Genomic DNA, 20,883 nt, shown 5'->3' with positions numbered 1-20,883 from the left:
CAGTTTTTACAGACTGAAAGCAAGCAGCAGAAAGAAAAACAGGTAGAGACAGAAGCACAGCCAGAAACAATTTTTCTCTCTCTCAAATGAGAAATGAAAATAGATGATACCATGAATGTAAAAACCAAAAGCCAGGATCAAACCAATACTAAACAGTATAAAACACAGAAACACACACACGCAGCCCAGTGGAAGGACAGAGTAGTGTACAGAGGAAGATAAATTTCAGTTCAGTGACAAAATGTTATATAGCAATATACAAGTAACATTCCTCAGCAAGCTCGAAAGTGTTTGCTCTGCAGGACAGAAACACCCCTCTGTCATAACTGTAGCATCTGGTTTTGCTCTAAACCAAGAATTCTCCCTGTATCCAGTGCAAACTAACAATAAAACAAAGAACTCCCATACTGCTGACTCACGCTGTGGAAGGTCATATTCCTTCATACCCACTATCTTTAGGAGGAGAATCCACATAAACAACAGTATTATCCCTACTCATAGACAAGGAAACTAAACAGAAGTGAAGGGATTTGCCCCAGGCAAGGGCAACACTAACGTTCATTATGTCACCAGGTACTTAAACCTTACTAGAGATTTTCCTGTTAGTCTACAGAAAATAGGAGAACGGAAGGACCTCAAGGACAACCACAAAGTCAACTTGCAAAAATCTACCCTTTTTCCTTTTCTAACCCATCTCAGAAAATCATTTCAGACACCTGATACAGCTGCCATCAGCAAAGCACACCAGCTTTACACTCACAAACCAGCACAAATTAGCAGACCAGCAGAATCCCTTCAGAATGGCTCTGACAAGCTCACAAGAACATATTCCACCAGGAACCCATCCCTCAGATTTCTCCTCTCCTGAAGTGTTCACTCAAACACAGACTAAGCAGCACAAGCAAAACTTGAGCAAATGTGAAGCTACTTCAGATCAAGTGGGCAAGAAACTGCGACGCCGAGGAGCTTTCATGGAGAACTCTCCTCAGAAAGGCTTCAGGTCTGGGATCTCTACAGTGCTGCACGAAGGGAGATGTGCTCTCCTAGAGATCCCTGCCACAGCTCCAGGAACAGGCTGTGAAAGAGCAGCAGCCCTGAAGTACACCTGAAATAGCAGCAGTGTGGGGATGCCCAGTGGGGGAGCAAGAACAGAGCTGTGGCATGGATTTGCTCCTCTTCCCAAAGGAACAGAGTCATTCCTTACTGGGTCATGCTTGCAGAGTCTGAGAAATACTAATTTTAATCTCCAGACAGAATACGTTATTCTGGCTTAGTTAGATCACTGCTGTGGCAGGAATCTGAAATGTGCAAAGTTGGCAAATACCTTTATTATTGTAACAGCAGATGTTTCCAAACAGAACTCTACTGTTGCACAGAGGTAAGTTACATCTACCAAAGATGAAGGTCACAGCATGAGAAAATAAGCTGTCTCAAGATCACAGGAGCAAACACTGTCGATTTTGGTCCTACTGCTGTCAGAAAACTACGAAACATTAGGAAAACTACCTACCTTGTGAAAACCAAGGAACAAAGTCAGATATGCACCACAGACACAAGTACTGGTACATCAAGTGCCAAGTTTAACTGATCTGTTACTATCAGTTCATTTAACCAGCAGATGCATCCATACAATACTGCAGTTCAAAATTCAGGGAAATGATACCAAAATCTAGTGTAAATTAAAAAATAAATACACTTCATAAATTACTGAACAGCAATCTGCTTCCCACTGAATATGTTCCACCCAGCTTCTGAAAAGGTTTTTGCTGAGCCTTATTTAGATACTCGCACACAGGGGTGTATAATGCATACTTTATAATAGCTATGTTCAACTATTTCTCGTATCATATAAGGAACCAACACGTATTTCATTATGTGATGTAAAAAAACATTTAATTAATTTGCTAGGTGCAAACAGTAGCTAATAAGCAAGTCTGAAATAATACAGGACTGATAAGCTATTGTAATAAAGGAACAAAAGGGGCAGTAACCCCAAAAGGACAATACACTGAATTAAATACTAGTCAACCTTTTTGGGTTCTGTTCTTTTTACAAAGTTGCAGTTGAAAACTCTAGTGAGCTTCTGGATGCTTACTCACAGGATCTGGTTTCAATCACTGGAAGCACGGTGAGCTTGGCAGATCTCAATGAGACGTAGCGTAAGCTGGAGTCCTTTATTTGGTGTTCATTTTACTAATGGTTGAATATTTACAAAGTGTCCTATAGACAGGTGCCACCTACTCATTAGATGGTGAGTGCATGCTCTGAGAGCGACACATCCTCATAAACAAACACCCAAGCGGTGCTGGCATCCGCACGTGACTGTTTTAGTCATCCTCATTCCTTCATGTTTACTCCTTCAGTGACTCAACCGCGAGGTTCATTTGCTGTGAGAGAAGGGGAGAAAGAAAAGGTAAACTGAGTGCAGGGGCAGTGTGATGAGTTGCACAGACCAGCAGAATCAGAAAGCAGGATGCTTCTGAACCAGCTGAAGAATAAAACCACCCAAAAACATGAACTCCAGATTTGAAACTAAGCCTGCCCGTCTTGTGCCTGACTTTTACAAAAAACCACTTTTAACAGAGGTATTGCTTTTTCCACCAAAAGATTCAGCAATTTGTATGTTAATGAATCCATTATTTTTGTGATGAGTAATGCCTCATGCTGAAATTGCCCCCTCTCCCTCGGGCTTGTGATGGGGGGAGCTGCTGCAAGAATGGCAAAATGAGAAGCTGGAGGAAATCACTGCTGCTTGGGAACTGTTTTCTGCCCCTCTAGATAGTACCTGTGCTCAGGACAGTGCACTGTGCAGACTGGCACCGCCACTGCTGCTCCTGGGACTCCCAGCCTCTACCTCTGGTCAAGCCTGCGTGTGCTCAGGGAACTGGCAGCCACTTCATCTCTCCTTAGGCAGCCTGGCTGTTCTCTGAACAGCAGCAGTAAGCACAGACAAAGCTGATGGGCTTCACTGGAAATCCACCCTTACATTTAGGAAGACATCTATACCAGGCTGGAATTAAGAACGCTTCCCTCTGAATCACAGTTTTATTAAAATACAAGATACTCCTTTGAGACAAATTCAGATAAGGAAAATGCTCACCACAATGAAGGACTGTGATACCAGACTCTCAGACACAAATGGGATTAAAAATTAAATTGCTGATCATTACTTCTTATAGCAAACATTCATTACAAAGACATGAATACAATCTGCTTAGTCAGCAGGAGAATCTACCTACTGGGCAAGTGGTATGCACGCTTTTAAGGCACATTCTTAGAGATGTAAAATTTAAGTTCACCATGAAGTTTCCCATGCTGCAGAGGGGTTTTGATTTAAGACAGCCGTAAGTATTTAAGCTTTTGAAGGACCTTAAAACGCCAGTGAACTACTGACATAACATTGCCCCAACTGTTAAGCTGTAACTCTTACTAGTATTTCTGTATTGCCCTCATTTTTTAATCTTTTGCTGTTGAATTGAACAAAACCATCCTGTGATAGGAGAGGAAGCAGACTGCTATAGTGATATGTGTTATTTACAACCCTGTTGTTAACCATGATTGTTTTCATCACCTTAGAACATCACTAGAGAGATCTCAATGTGAAATCAGGATAACGATTCCAGGTGTTGAAAATACTTGCTGAGTAAAAGAAACCAGAGCCACGCTTTGAAGCTTCTTGTTGAAGAGGATGTTTCATAACACAGAATTTAGAGAGGCAGTAAAAGTGGAGTTTAAACTGTGCCGAAGGCATTTCTCACACACCACCTGTGGCTATCAGCTAAGGGTCTTGCAACATCTGGAAGCCTGGAGAACACCCTGATATGCAAAGAGTAATTACAGTGACTTCAGTCCACAAAGAAAAAGGTAGAGAGACAACAGTCATAGGAAGGAGACTTCATGGAGACCAGCCCAAAGGACAGGATGCCGAGCAAACGAGCAAAGGCAAGGAGATGTTGCAATTCGGGAGGCCATAGGTGGGTGTCTGGCACAACTGCCTTCTTCGAGGCAATTTTGGCAGATGTAGAGAGAAACAGACTGGACATGAAAAAATGTGAGTGATCATATGAAGAAATAACTTATGCAGCTTCAAACTCCTGTGTAATCTCCATAACATCCACCCAGTGGTGGATGGACACTTGCTTCTGAGTTAAACTTCTTCACTGGATGCTTGTACTTGATTTTATACAAATGTCCCAGTACATATGAGCTATTAGAAAGATAAATACCTAATAATGCTATTTTAAAAAATGGAAAAAAGAAACTGCAAATACAGTGGACACATTAATTCGGTTTCTATCCCATAACAAAGATACCAGATTGCTTTAACACAACTTTCTGTCTTTCCTCTGCTGCTAGTCTGTGCCTGAGCCCATTCCAGAACATTACTCTGCATGATAAACCCCACCTACAGTAACTCTTCTTTACCGTTTTTATCTGTATTTCCATGCCATCTATAAGGGAAGTAGAATTTATTTGTGATACAAATATTTATATGCTTCTTCATAGCAACAGTGCAGAAAAAAAAAGCCATGGCTAAATGGTGGAATACAGATTCCTCTTCTGCATCCTGATTCACTTATGTAAATAAATGTCTGTATAAAACCACAGCACCTTAATTGAAGTGACTTCAAACCCTATTGTAAAAACATTAAACAGAAACAAAGACAGCACCTCAATTCAGTTCACGATTCATCAAACTCAAACCTAATTCTCTTATTTTAGAATAATTTTCTAAATTCTTAGTGTTCTTGTAATTATGCAGCGATTGATGAGGAATGTAGGGAACTGGAAAAGGGATTTTTCTTCTCTCATTTCTGCAGGGCTTGCTGAGTCTGAAAAAAACCCAAGCACATGACTATTAACTGTGAGTAGATGGTAATCTGACCAAAAATTCTGTACAAGCAGCACTACTGTCACGTATTTTTTAAGGCCCTCCTAATTTTAACTAACTAGCTAGCTAATCTTACGCTAGTATTCTATTATACTGGCAACCTTATGCTAGTATATTTAAAATGTATGACAAACATATTTCCCAGCTTCTTCAGTGGGCCAGTGAGTAGGAAAAGCTCTTAAAATAACTTCACATGCTGCCATGGCATACACAGCCTGGGCAAAAACAGTCCAAATCCAGTCACTCTCGTATTTCAGGAAATGAATCATGAGCAGTGCGAGAACCCCGAGAGCTGCATATTTAATTGCTTCTTTATAATTTTTAATACCAAAACATTTTTGGCAGCTCCCCTCAGAGCCGTAACTTCGGCAAGCAACATGGGGTGGCACCAGTGGGCAGGGAAATTATTTGCCAAGTCCAGGCTGAAAGACTTTTAAATTTTCTTTTACTGTGAAAGGAAACGTTCCTTTTTATTGGGAAAATCTTTCTCTGGGACAACATACGGCAAAGGGAGTGTATTCTCTCTGATACTGAGAAAGCAAACTGACAAGGTACGTTTTTAAGATCACCTCCCCCATGATGGCCCCGAAATCTGTGGGAGTGAATTAAGTACTCTTCCATCAGATCAACATCTTTTTTCTTTTATTTTTTTGTAAGTTTTAGAATCTTAAAAGTATAGAAAAGGAGGTATGAAAATCTACTCAATCTACTTTTCAAACCTGCTAGATAACATAATAACAATGAAAAACAACACTCTTGAGGGGTATTGAAAGCTAAACTAACCCGTGGCGTTAGTTCAGAAATGAGGTGGCACAAGAAACTGTTCTTCATTTGTTATCAGCTATGGGGTACTAGCGAAAGGTTCATGCCTCTGTTTTGCAAATGAGGCGGCTGGTGCAGGACAACTGATGGTACACCCCTGCTCCCTATCAAGCTAGGCCTGGCTCTGTGCAGCACTTAGGATCACTCTGTGAGGCTGCACCAACTCAACTGTCTGTTTTTAGCAGCGCACTTAACGACACTGCATGCAATACATAAGTGAAGCACACGTTTAAACTAATATTAGTTTATTGTGGGGCTACAGTGCAGTTTATTCTAAAGTTCTACATTTGGGAATTGCTCTAAATGTTTGCTGCAATTCAATACATTTGCTATTTCCATTTTATTAAGTTGAGATTTCTTTGTAAAGCACATATATACACAGTACTTTCAGTGGAAATAGCAAAAATTCTTCAATGTGGTTAACAAATAGGCTTTACCAATTACTTGGGTTTCATGACATTTCAATATCAAATATGCTGAAAGCACTTTAATAAAACATAACAGATACTTTCACACCACAAGTACAGTTGCACACCAAACCTGGAAATCAGGCTACTGTTCACAGCCAAACCCACAAATTTTAGTACACAGTGTGTACTAAAGTGTGTGGTTATCAAGGGCTGGTAAGTCTCCAGTTAGAGAGCCCACAGAAGTCTGATCTTGTGATTTAGCACTATAAACAATACTACTTAATATATGTAAGTAAAAGAAATAGCTACAAAGATGAACTAACAGCCACACACAGTAACACCACAGACCTCAACTAAAGCAGAACCAGTTGAGTTGCTGAGTGATTTACCACCAGCAGTAAGGGACTGGTTCAATCCATAGCTTCACTGGCAGTCCAGGCAGTTTCTGCATGGCACGAGGAGAACTGTAGCCCACTTTCATTTTCAAGCCCTGCACACAGAACTCATGGACAACAAGATGATTTGCTCTGTAGGGCTGCTTTGAGCAAGGACATCATATTCCCAGATGTGAAGCCTCATTCTGTCCCTGCAGCTGAGAAGCATGTGCTGCCCTTCACAAGCCCTGCCCTGCAAATCCATCTGTGACCTTCTTTCTGCATGAGAGGATGACAGATATACCAGCAGCTCTGCTGTTACCAGGGCTCATTTCACACACACTCGTGATCTAATCAGACACTCTCCACTTTCCTGTATGATTTCCATGGGACAGCCAACATTTTATGAAGTGGCTCACAGTCTTTGCATTCTTCACTTCCGTTTGTTTAATGTTAATTTCTTGCTGAGCCCTGCGTCAAATGCTTAGAACACTGTTGTTTTCCAGTATGCTTGGTCCTGGCACTCTCTAACTACTCTCAGTTTTACCACTGTGTGTGTTAACACCAACTGCCAATTCAACAACCTGAAGAAAACAATCTGAAAGAATCAAAAGCATTTAGAAGTGAAAATCGATGAAACCAGGAGTTAATGACTCACTGCTTGATGCTTTTCCATATGCATACTGAACATACACATTTGTATATATGAAGAACAGACATGCAAATAGCCACATAGTTACATATAAAAATGATATAAAGGCAGATGTTTCTTATTAGCAACTTCATTATCTGCTTTTCCTGTATTCACCATGTAGACCAGCTCATTAGCAGTTTACTGTTACTGTTACATAGTTACCTTTCCCACTTTCTCAAATTATTTATAATATGAAAACATGATGGATATATATGAAAATTATTATTTCCTAATGGTGAACAGTCACATCAAAAGTAGTTTCTTGGTGAGCTGTTTGCTGACAATGGCAAGAACTGTATCAGCTTGATCTGTAAGTACCAGCCAGCTACAGTAGCGGCAAATTAACACCTACTTCAAAGCTCTGTTAAGTCTCTTCCACATCTAGTATTTCATTCTGTGTAAAAGTATAAAAACTTATTTAATGGAAATTTGTTCTCACTGATTATAATGGTGGGAAGTTGTGGTAACTTCCTATCTAGAACCACAAATCTTCCCTCAAGGTTTTTGTGTGGCATTAAACGCTCTTTCAGGGAACGGAGCTGAAGGACTTTATGTCTGAGGAAAATTTTAGCCTCATTTCTGACCCTGACTTCATCAACCTCTTAGTTGCTATATCTACAGACGATAACTAACTGATGCTTGTTTACAGTAGTGATAAACAGCTTCTAGTATACTCCTGTTTATAAATTCCACGATTTCTGCGCCATACCACACAGCCACAATATAACACTGAATGCTCACTTTCAGTAACTCAACCAGTACAACCCTCAAGTCTTCTTGAAAGCTACTGATTTCCAGAATGCAGCTGCCCCCCTAACTGAAGTGATACGACAGCAGGATTGTAGGAACACTTTCACAGTTTCCCTACTTATCAGAGCCAAGACCAATGGCGCTGTGATACTGCAAACCAGAGAAAATAACTCTCTAAGAAGAAAAGCCATGCATGAGCATTAAACCACCAAAATGCAGATTTTTGATGAAAAGGTGAGAAGAATTTAAACTGAAAATAACAAAGAGATGCTGAATTGTATAGCTCTGATGAGAAGGGCTCTGTAAGCAACTACAATAATTTTGAAGACTGAAAAGATACCAAGCACTGCACCCATTATTCTCCTTACCTATAGGCTGCATCTGGAATCCTGTGTCTAGTTTTGAGCCCTCCAGTATAAGAAGAATACTGATCAGCTTCTCCAAGTCTAGGCATGGGACATCAGATGGGCAGGGAGCTGACACACATGCTCTGTGAGAAAAGGCTGAGCCACCTGTCAGTATCTACAAGGAGGCTAGCAAGGTGATGGAGCCAGGCTCTTTGCTGAGATGCACAGCAACAAAACCAGAAACAAAGTGGCTGAAGAAATAAGCCAAAAAAACCAACAAAACCAAAATTCACAAGGGTAACTAAGCACTAAGGGGTGCAGGTAGGTTTTGCAGTCTCTATCTTCAGAGGTTTTCAAGAACCAACTGGAAAAAACCCCAAGCAATCTCATGTGAATCTGGTGCTAACCCTGCTTTGAGCAGGGGTTGGACTAGAGACCTTCTGAGGTCCCTCCCAGGCTGAGAGAATGTTATAACATTCATTGTTCCTACAGAAACTGTGACAGAGAAGTTGGCCTGGACTCTACAGAGCTAGAGTGGGAATCTGCTGCAACAAATAGCAGATAACAGCCAACAGCAAAAAAAGAGGTAATTCTGTTCTTTCCTTTCTTGTATGCTTAATTCATGGCAGAATACTGAGTACAAAAAAGCTAGTGTTAATGAAACAATAAGTTTGCAAAATTGGGAAGTGCAGAGTCAGGAAACTTGCAGATTCACATAATACATGCCTTGGAGTATTGTGCCTGATTAATAGCGCTGTGAGCCACAGCAGACAAAGCAGCCCCACTTGTAGTACATTTTTTCCCAATCTACTTCATATTGTCTCTGATTTAAATTGCAAAGTATTAATTAATACTCACTACAATATTCTTGTGGTATTAGTCACCCTTTGCTGAACCTTATTTTAGTTCAGTAGATAGCATAAAAATGTGGAAATAATAGTAGAAGACGCATAGTATCACAGTATTTTCTTCAGAAGTTTAGCTTATGTGTTCTGACCTTCAGAACATTTAAATTATTTTTATCTTGTTTTAGCCCATACTTTTTTAAAATTCACTTCACCGTAACTGATCATTTAGTTGCAAAGTGAAAGGTAAATACACAACATTAAACAGTACGTGTGAATGCTCTAATTGCACTCACGGATGCTGGACCAGCCTAGCAGATGTCCTCTCCTCTTTAGCTTATACAATTACTTCTCATGCAATGAGCAGCTAGTCCATAGATTTTGGAGTCATTATTGACTAGCCAGGAAAGCAGTAACGCAAGAGTATCCAAAGTGACATGACCATGATCCTGTCTCAGAGCAAAGGGATGGGCTGCACAGTCCTATCAGTCATAAGTTTCTTCGACCTGGAGGAAACAGACTTTACTACAGCTTAAGGATGCAATCTGTCCCTGTGTTAACAGCAAGTCAACAATGTTCTAATGACTTCAGGGTGAGCTATCACAGAATTTATTTTTTCAGGTTAATGCTAATTACCAGCTTGCAGTTACTAGTTACAATCAAGGAAAAACGGGTCAAACAAACTATCCCTCCTCTCTGAAGTTTAACAAGCTTACACACTAAGCAGGATGCTCCTGAGTAGGCAAGTTACCCTTTGGAAGAGAAATACTCATCACTTTGAGAGTTTAACTAGACTTCTGGACATTCATATATGTCAGTATTGACATGCCTGACACCGAAGCACAACTGCACATATAGCTGAGTTAGCCTTATACCAACTGTAATAGCAGTAGCAGTGCCTGACTAAGAACCAGGTTGCTCAGTACATGCTAATGTACTCCTTAAGCTCACATGCTGTGCACTTATCCTGCCTCATGATTCAAGAGGTACAGCTGAGAAACAGCAAAACCAGCAAAGCAGCATCTGAAGAAACACCAGCACCAGTGGCAAAGGACTGGAATGTGGTCTCTGGCACTGCATTGAGATAGCCAGCACTCCTTTCACATGGGAACGATTTAGTGCTAGGTGACATCAAAAATACACACCTCACTACAGCTTCTGAGAGAATACACATTTCAGTCTAATGCTTTCAAGACTCGCAAAGTTATTCCATTTTTTTTCCACCTTAAGGCTATTAGGGACCTGCTGGGTTATAGACACAAGCCTCCCTCAAGTGCAAAAACCCACATCACAAAGATTTAGGCAGAGGAGACCACACAGCATCTATTCCAGTAGTACACATGTCGAAACCCATGCGGTTTTCGCCAACATCCTGTAACAAATACTATTGTACAAAAGGCAGAAGACTAGTTTAAACTGTTTAATGCTGCAAAAAGAACAGAGGAAAAATCAAAGACCACAAACACATCTCCTTGTAATCTGTGCAACAGCAGGGAATAGACTGTGAAAAGCAACTTCTCTCAAAATGAATTATGCCTAACCCTCAGAGAAGACACCCCCCACACTGTCTCCCTTCCCCATAATCCCATTACTTTCTGGATAGAGAAGTGGCCATAACTGGAACCCAGGCACACAAAGCTCACCATATAAACATTGATGAGGTCACCCCTCAGTCTCCTCTTTTGCAAGCTAAAGAGACCCAGCTCCCTCAGCCTCTCCTCATAAGGGAGATGTTCCACTCCCTTAATCATCTTTGTGGCTCTGCGCTGGACTCCTTCAAGCAATTCCCTGTCCTTCTTGAACAGAGGGGCCCAGAACTGGACGCAATATTCCAGATGCGGCCTCACCAAGGCTGAGTAGAGGGGGAGGAGAACCTCTCTTGACCTACTAACCACACCCTTTCTAATGCACCCTAAGATGCCATTTGCCTTCTTGGCCACAAGAGCACATTGCTGGCTCATGGTCATCCTCCTATCCACCAGGACCCCCAGGTCCCTTTCCCCTTCACTACTTTCCAGCAGGTCAACCCCCAACCTGTACTGGTACATGGGGTTGTTCTTCCCCAGATGCAAGACTCTACACTTGCCCTTGTTAAATTTCATCAAGTTTCTCCCCGCCCAACTCTCCAGCCTGTCCAGGTCTCGCTGAATGGCAGCACAGTCCTCTGGTGTGTCAGCCACTCCTCCCAGTTTTGTGTCATCAGCAAACTTGCTGAGGGTGCACTCAGTTCCCTCATCCAGGTCATTGATGAAAATATTAAACAGCACCGGTCCCAGCACCGACCCCTGAGGAACTCCACTAGTCACAGACCTCCAGCTAGATTCTGCGCCATTGACCACAACTCTCTGCCTTCTTCCTTTCAACCAGTTCTCGATCCACCTCACTACTTGATCGTCAAGCCCACACTTCCTTAGCTTATCTATGAGGATGCTGTGGGAGACAGTATCAAATGCCTTACTGAAATCAAGAAAAACTACATCTACCGCTCTACCATCATCCCTCCACCTAGTCACTTCCTCATAGAAGGCTATAAGGTTGGTCATACATGACTTCCCCCTCATAAAACCATGTTGGCTGTTCTTAATGACCCCCTCGTCCTTGATATGCCTAGTGATGGAGTCAAGAATAAGTTGTTCCATCATCTTTCCAGGGACGGAGGTAAGGCTGACCGGTCTATAATTACCCGGGTCCTCCTTCTTGCCCTTCTTATAGATTGGTGTGACCTTTGCCATCCGCCAATCCTCAGGCACCTCGCCCGTTTCCCACGACTTACCAAAGATGATGGAAAGTGGCCTAGCAATGACCTCCGCCAGCTCCCTCAGCACCCGTGGGTGCATTCCATCCGGACCCATCGATTTACAGATGTCCAGATTGCATAGCTGATCCCTAACCCAATCCTCATCTACCAAAGCAAACTCCTCCTTTGTCCTGACTCCTTCTGGGGCTATAGAAATCCGGGGCCCTCGGGGAGAGTCTGCAGGAGTAAAGACAGAGGCAAAGAAGGCATTCAGCACCTCTGCCTTCTTTATATCCTCTGTCTCCAGGGTACCCACTTCGTTCAGCAGTGGGCCTATATTGCCTCTTGTTTTAGTTTTATTTGCTATGTATTTGAAGAAGCCCTTTCTATTGTCTTTAACCCGACTAGCAAGATTGAGTTCCAAGGAGGCCTTAGCTGTCCTAATTGCCTCCCTACATCCTCTAACAACTGTCCTATATTCCTCCCAAGCGGCCAGCCCCTCCTTCCATAATCCATAGATTCTCCTTTTCCACTTGAGTTTGCCCAGCAGCTCCTTGTCACCAGTGCCCTGTCCACCCTTTGCTCTGCCAGTGAGCACAAAGGCATGCCCAGCCCCAGCCCAGCCGAGTTATAACCTGGCTCATAATTCTCTCCAAATTTGTGGATCTGTCCAGAGCCCTACTCAGTTTCCAAAAAACAAGTAGTAACAACAACAAACATTACTGCTCTATGCAGGGAATTAATGATGCAGTCTAGATTGAACTTCAGGTATGAAACTAAGAACCCAGCTTCAGAGACTATCTTTGGAAATTTCTGTGACCTAAGTCCAATATAAATAGCAGATAAACACAGAGGGTACATGGCTGTGTTCTGGCCTGCTACCACACACCAGCCACAACACTGCAGGCACACCTCTCTCGCAGTAGGCAAGAAGCTCCAGCCTGAAAAAATAAGTCAGATAACTCCAGAGAAATCACACAACAGCAAAAGTAGAAAATATTAAAATATACTTGAAGTATAAACCACATGTTTAGAAATCAGACTTCCACACTAAGTGCTGGGCAGACACATAGCAAAAGCGACCAATGTTTTGAAGGGTTTTTTTCTAAGAAGGAATCTGCCTCTCTGTTTACCTGCCATATCAACATGGAAAGCAAGTTTAATTCTGAAGTTATTGTTACGACAGTATTAAAAAACCTCACACTACGCTGCAGTAAAGGAGGAAAAACTATTAAATGTCTAAATCATTTGGTGAAGAACTATTCTCAATTTTACTAAAGAGTTTAACAGGCAAGGAATCCAAGAGCAGCCAAAGGGACATGCCAGATCGTCTTACTTGTTTACCTCCCCTGTAGAGGCTCTCCTGCCCCAAGTACTTCATCCTCGTAATACGATTTTCAGTAATATTTTCATTCTTCTCTTTCTCTTCAAAGCCAAGCTTTCTTCTACTTCCTCTGGGGGCCCTGCTATTGCCTATCCACAGCCCAATAAGAAGTAATCAACATAGAGCTGGTAACCAATTGCTAGTTACAGTGTTTTTATAAACGTTCTGAAGAAACTGGTTCTACCAATTTTAAAGTGTATACAGATATTTTCAGAATGGCAATGACACCAGACAGAATTCCTTCTCTACCGAAGACACCTGTGACAAGGCAAATCCCCTTCCACCAAGTATTGTGCTCCTTGGGAAGACCATGCACACGAGTTAAACACTGGGCTAAACAAAAGTACTGATCAGTTACACATATTGATTTGCTTTTAAAAATATAAGTAAGTTGACATCTATCTGATCAGATAAAGACATATGCCTATTCAGGTAAAGTCAATTACTCAAATTAGTTATGGCAGATTTATGGTTTAATCTGACTCAGGGAGTTTATTAACTAAGAACAGAGGATGAGAAAATATTATGGGGAACTACATGTTATCTCTGCTCTTTGCTTTATCCTGGGCATCTGCTTATTGCCACTTTGGGGCTTGGCTTAGAGAAACCCTTGATCTCATAATCCTTATGCAGATGTACACATATACACAAAGGACACATCTAGCTTATTAAACTTGCCATTTTCATTGAAGATACACAACCGGATATGAAGCATTACTCCTAGAGAACTACAGAAGATTACCTAATAAGCACGTAGGAGAGTCAGAATTAACTTTGCTTGCAAAGATATTTTGAAAATGAGTATGAGGTTGGTTTGGTAGTTTCTAATTTTCCATTTCTTCAAAATGAGTAAGGTTATACCTGCTGACATAGTCCTAAATACAGGTCTAACAATATTTATGAATTACTCTGCTATGCCTGGAGTAATTTTAAACAACCTAGCACAGGGGTAAAGGTCTGGCTTCCTTGAAGGCAGTGGCAAAATTCTTGCTTACTTCTGTGAAGTCAGACCGTATGTGCTTCCTATGTCATGAGTGAAGAAAACACTTTCCCTTTTTTCCAACAAATCACTGGAAAGAACACCTCTTTGTTACAGGTTGTTTGCCACATTTGTTCAGATGTGAAGAGATGTAGTGCTCATTTGGTAAAGCTCCCACCCGTCTGCCTGCTTTTCACTACAACAAGGTACACCAGTGAGATGCTTACTCATCAGTACCACCATGCCCTAGGTGCTCTTCCTCCACAGCCCCATTTTCAGAGCTATCTGTATTGCTATCAGGGACCCGAGCAAACTGTTATGGTTTCCTGCCTCTAATACTATCATCAATTTCTTTGCAAAGCTTTATGAAGTTATTTTGCAATAAAGAGCAAGCTATGGAAAATTAAAGCTGTATAATAGCTACTATTGTCAGGCTGAAGACAGTAATTTTTAAGCAGCTCTGTAACATAAAGACAAACAACAGTGTGTAGATATGCTAAATATTATTGTGTCCTCTGTTTCCAAGATCTGCTTTAGTACTTTGGAACACCCTGCAGACTGGAAAAATGTGGGAATGATTTCTCACTACTTAATTTTATTATTTTCAGGGCTTGATAACCCTATAAATCTCATTTTCTCTCTGCTAACTTAAACTTAGTGCAAAACAATGCATAAAGGCATAAGCAGATTGCTTGTATTATATAAAATACATATAAATTTATAAGAATTTAATAACATTGTAATTTACTCCATATTTAATAACATTGTCATTTTAAAATTCCAAATTAGAATTGTTGCCTTCTAAACAAAATACTGAAATTATTCTTCTACTTTTTCAACCCAAACCTTGGCCTATGCAGCCCTTCCATGAACAGAATTAGTCAATTTTCATATGCCTTGGTAAAACTCTTTTTTTTCCTCCTTTTTCTTTTCTGTCAAGTGATTTTGCCTTCTTTATTAAAGCATTTTGCTTCCTTTCCTTCTTTATTTCTTGTTGATTCTCTGTCTTGTGTTCTAGTGTCCTAGTTGCACCGTTTCCCTTACTTTTTTTTTCTTCCAGTTTCTTCAAGCTGAGAAATTGGTCCCTTCTGCATCTGAATTCCCTGGTTGGTAAGGAACAAATGTGCTGGCAGAAAAACTGCCAAGAGGACTGGTCCCCGAGGCTGGCAGCTCCCTGGTGGGAAGAGAGCCACACTTCTCCTACCACTCCCATCAACCTGCTCTGCTTTTCAGGAGCAGTGGGAAGGAAAGGAGGAACGAAGTACTGCCAGAACAGCCCCACTTTGCTGCTCTGCTCTCTGGATAAAGCCTGGCAACAAACTGAAGCCTAGAAATAAATGTGTTGAACAGAAATATACTGCTTCAGTCCAGCCGCTCTTCTAGACTAACCTTCTTTTGCTTCAATGGAAATTAAAGCTAATGGTGCCAGCTTCAGCATGCACTGAGGGATTAACTATTGTGATTCATGTTAAATTGCCACACTAATTTAATTCTATCAGACCTCAAGGCTTTGCTTTGAAATGTTCTTATAAATTGCCAAGTGTTTTTATTGGGTATCCTGGGTTACCAGTACCATCATTCCTATTTCTCTGTTTTCATCTATCACAACAATAAATACATTATCTAGCTTGCAACCACAAATATCTAAAATAAGTTCTCAGTATACTAGCTGTAGCACATTAAATCTCTGTTCTATTGCTACAGAAACATTGTACAACATTACCATTTGTCAGAAAATACATGTTGTTTTATAAATTTTATAGTAAGACCTTCATAAAAATAGGTTGTTGCATCTGTCAAAAAACCCCCACATTTTAAAAAACATGCCAGTAAGTGCTGTCCAAAGACTCTAAATAAATGTTTAAGACATCATATGATTTTGCATCAGTAAAGTGAGTTAATATTACCCCATGAGTCACCTAGTTAATTCACTGGAAATTTATGTGATGGCATAAGACGGAAGGTGAACACACATTTCCACAGATCCTTCAGGGCAAATCAAATATGCAAGCTGGGACAGGACAAATAATTACAAAATATCAACAAGCTGCAAAAATCCATTTTCTGCACTTTCAGCTTGGTATTATGTCAGTGCTCACATGTTTATGCTTCCTTCCTGGTGCTGGGGACAGCCAGAAAGCAAAGACGGAAAATTCCATGTACGATAATAGTACCAACAGAATTGCAAAAGCCATGGCAGTCAGCTACATCCTCTTCTAAAATAATAACAATAATACACAAACATAGCAAAAGATTTCTTCAATAATCTAAAGTAAATACTTCCCACATACTAAAAAAGAGGCATCATTTTACTTATTAATAGGAAGTAATTAGCAGTGTAATGAAATACATCAAAGGAAAAGAGTACACCCAGTAAAAAGAAACTGAATTGTAGGCTATAATTTACAAAAGTGCATCTACAAAAGGAACTCGAGAGCATCCAAATACACAGATTCTCATTTTCTCTCTGTACCTGCATACTGCATCCATCTCTATGTAAAAATATATATAAAAAAATCAAACACATAGAAGAAAAAGATGATTTTAGCAATGCAGTTTCATAGGAATGAGCAGTGTCGGCATAAATACTTGTATATAAAGGGGCATTATCACCAATATTAACAGGAGGCTGTTAGGCTTTGGTTTCCATGTGCTGGTTTTTGATATATGTTACTTTGTATTACTAAGTAGTAATCTCATACATAAATAACCTTGAAATAATTATATTCAAATTTTGCAATCTTACTAACTTTTGATCAAATAAATGTATTGCATTGAAACTGCCATCTGCTGAACCTGTTTCTTGACTGTGTTTGACCTTTCTGCAACATGGGAATAATCACAAATAATAATGGAGAAAATACATACATAACAACTTAACAGAATTTTCTCTCTCATGTAATCTGCACAGATTTGACTAAAATAAAAGAAGTCTTTTCCTGTGTTAGTGAATGAATCTCTTTCCTTGATTTCTGCTGATCAGTGAAAAACTAGGAAAGAAACTACAACTCAGAATTACTAAAGCCCATATAAATGCTCCTGTATTAGATGTTTATGCAACAAACTGGAACATCCTCAGTGGCATTTAAAATAATCTTGTTTTTGAAGCAGATATGAAAATTCTTTTTATTCGTGACATCAGCTTAACTGATACAGAAAGCAAGCAGCTGCTCCCATTAACCGTTATTCCAAAGTTTTATGTTCACAACATTTCTGTATACTTCTCAGGGAAACAACAGGACTGATTACTCCCAGAGAAGTAACTGGATGAACTGATTAACAGTTTGCTCTGATAATTTCAACATCAAGTTAAAACAAGTAAGGGAAGCTCTGGGTGTGCCCCACCTGCAGAAAAAAGATGTCTTCTTACCACATGCGAAGCTTTGAGTTTCTAAACTTGGCACACCAACTAAATTCTGGGTTTGCTCAACACTACTTCCATCAACCCAAACCCATCTGTCTGTCATTTCATTAAGATTTTACCTCACCACTGGTTACCAAATGTTACCTATGGTAAGAACAGACCTTTCCAGCTCCCCAAAGGTGACAAAACCTTTTTCAAGAGACAGACTAATTTGATAAGCATCTCTCAAGTCAGAAACAAAACAGCAACTGTGTTACTCTTTTATATACATATAGGAGTACTTCAAGCTTCTGAAAAAAATCATCAGCATAAGAAGATGCTGCTATGAAACCCCATCCTTTCAGTGAAACAGGCTTCCTTAGTTTTTCAATTTATTTAAACCATTCAAGCAAAGAGGGCACTAACACAGAGCTTCTTTTCAACAAATATCCATCAATCCCAGTTTTGTTTCAGGCAGCCCTGCTTCAGTGGCACGTGAAGCTGTCTTTAAACATCCAGGGCTGTTTCGCTGCCCAAGCTTTTTCAACCATTTTCTTCCTAGGTAACCAAAAGCAGTTGACAGGCAGAACTGTACAAAGCTTTTGGAACATGTATGACCAAGCAGACAGCGGGTGACCTGTATATGTAGCACAGATGTCCAGAAAGACCACTGGGGCAGGAACTTAACACTTGTGCATTTTTACAGAGACCTAAGGCAATCAAAGTCATAATGTGCACAACTATATAAACACTGCAATATAAATAGTTACCTACCACACAGTTCTTTTGTCTCAGTGTCTGACCTGAATCTTAAAAACCTGGGTTTAGTGAGCCTTTCTGGAGGAGGTACCATCTCCTACATAACAGTTACCAAAATAGCTATGAAGACTTCTAAAATCCTGCAACTTTTTCCTCCTTCTTTCCTACCAATGGAGTCAGCATCCACACACATCTGCTAAACCTTCAAAATATTTTATCTGCAATGAAATTTAAACTTCTTCTAACATGACTTTGAAGTAACTATGATTGTTCACATCACCAAAAGTTTGATCAACCAATCTGCACATCATTAAAGTAACGTCACTCAAAATACCATCACATTTTTTGCCTGTTTTTTTAGTCATGGTTTTATATTATCCCCATTTACCTGCGTATCAAATGTAATCAGCCTCTGTACAAGGTAAATAGTACTGCTACGGCTGTGCTAAAAGCAATGAACGCCCATGCAGTAATTCCCTACCATGTACTGCTTATTTCTCCAAACACATTCGAAGGCAATAGAAAAACAAAAGAGTATGAATTACATTATCTACTGAAGAAGCACATAAAAAGAAAAAAGAAAAGATTCTCCGAAAAAAAGAAGGAACAAAAAATTCACCTGGGCGGGAAGGAAGGCAGCAAACTCTGCAAATGAGGGGAAAAAAACCGCAACAAACAGGACAACTAAACTACTAGATTTCAGATTCTCCAAATGCTTTTTAGGAAGGCAAATATTTTTCTTTTCAATTCATTTCACAGGATATACATCCATAATTAGTGCACATTACACCTATTACTATGTGAATAACCTAGCAAACTACACAGGAGCATAATGCTCGGAAATGATTTCTGAAGTCTTAGTTGCTGACAATAGAAAAAGGTACTGTAGCACCTTAACTTATAAAATATGCTATTTGTTTCTAGTCCTGCTTTTCCATTTGATTTTATTTTACTAAAACTTTAAAATACAAGAAAGCTTTAAAAAGTATTCACCTGAATTTAGTTCTTTTGCCATATTTTACTCCAGGCTTCTCTTTTATATGAACTGGAACCTTAATAAGCATGCTTTGATATTCAGAGCCTAACAGTTCTATTGAAACCTCCTGACAGCCTGCTTCTCAGAAGCAAAAACACGTTATCTCACCTAAAGATCTGCTCTCTTTTGCATATAGCACCTAGGACTGCGTGCCATGTTTCTTGTAATTCACAGAACACATCAGAGAGAACCAGTGCTGAGAGTATATACAAGAGAAGTTATTCTTTTGGTGAAGTATATAGCTACTTATATAATGGTAAGATGCTTTCTATGTACATAAATGAATTTGGGGTTTATGAAAATTCCCTCTGAGGGAGGGAATTCCAGTCTCTTACCAAATAAGTACAGAGTAGCAACATAATATTGCTTCTGAAACAGCAATACCGAGTCTGATACATATGCAATGATGCATATATGCCTGTCTACAGAAAGCTACAGTATATGCTCCATGATTTCAAAACATTTCTATAAGAATATTATATATTTTTGTCAAGTCAATGTATGTCAGACACTTCAATTTAATATTTATTTCAGGAAGAGAAGGTTAAGGGATCCCCAGTTTTGTCCGCTTTATAAATTACCTCAGAATAAATTTTAGAACTTCATAATCTGTTAAAGATATAACATCCCGTCCTCTGTATTACTAATAAAAATGGTTACTCTCAGCTTGGCAAATACACATTTCTTGTAGTTTTTACAGCATAGGGTGTAATGAATTAACTACACACTAGGCACTAAGCATCTACAATATTCCCCACGCTAACAGAAAAGAATGCTACATGCTAATTAAAGACTGCCATGCTCTTTGACCCCAACCATCTTTACTTGAACACAAAACCTCTTGCATCTCCCAAATGTCAAGTCTCACTGCTTTTCCACAGAAGCATACAGGACTTCAAATGCAGCAGAAATGCTGAGTTTATGATGCACTAGAGGAGAAAGAGAGAAAGACAGGAAATGCTTGTATGTTAATCATTGTAGATATCCAAGTTTAAAACCAAACACCCTTCATGAACATACCCAGCTTCATTTGGTCCACTTAATGTTCTCCCTATTTTGCTTGCATATTGAAAAAAATTTTCACATTACTGAAACTAACCTTCTTTTATTCATTTTTCTTTGTTTAATCACTTCACAGTTCAATAATTTCATAGTTCAGCCGCTGTTCCAATAAAAGATGGTCTGTAACAGATTTGCTGGCAGTCTGAACTACACGTAGGTTCTGTCCAGAATGGCATTTTCCCCAGTCTTGTGCTAGAAACCAAACTGATTTTTAAGACAAAATGCAATGGTAATTAATGTATTTTATTCATCCATTTTAAGTGCTTTGTGATGTATCATCCTACCCTGAGCTTCTCAATTCTCTGAGTATCTGCCTTCCCCTTGGGTTTGCTCTGAACATATTCACATTTTGTACACATACTAAATGTCACCTTTCAGGAAGACTAACAAGTGCTATCCTTACGCAGTTTCACACTGTGGGTGCATATTCACAATGAAGTAGATAATGAA

General features: G+C 39.9%; 1 protein-coding gene across 3 annotated transcripts in view; it reads right to left on the bottom strand.

Moving 5' to 3' along the window:
- Positions 1-1,866: 1,866 nt before the first annotated feature.
- The window catches only part of ANO10 (anoctamin 10), a 129,936-nt gene continuing 110,919 nt past the window's right edge, over positions 1,867-20,883 (bottom strand). For 2 of the 3 annotated variants that reach the window (XM_065666186.1, XM_065666187.1), the window contains exon 13: positions 1,867-2,387. In XM_065666186.1, coding sequence (XP_065522258.1) covers positions 2,352-2,387 — 36 coding nt within the window. In that variant the 3' untranslated portion in view covers positions 1,867-2,351. Of the gene's footprint in view, positions 2,388-20,470; positions 20,638-20,883 lie in introns of all 3 variants that reach the window. The other variant, XR_010609870.1, reaches the window with a different exon arrangement.

Source organism: Lathamus discolor, chromosome 2 (genome assembly GCF_037157495.1).
Source record: "Lathamus discolor isolate bLatDis1 chromosome 2, bLatDis1.hap1, whole genome shotgun sequence".
NCBI classification, from domain to species: domain Eukaryota; kingdom Metazoa; phylum Chordata; class Aves; order Psittaciformes; family Psittacidae; genus Lathamus; species Lathamus discolor.
This window is presented reverse-complemented; position numbering and strand designations above follow the sequence as displayed.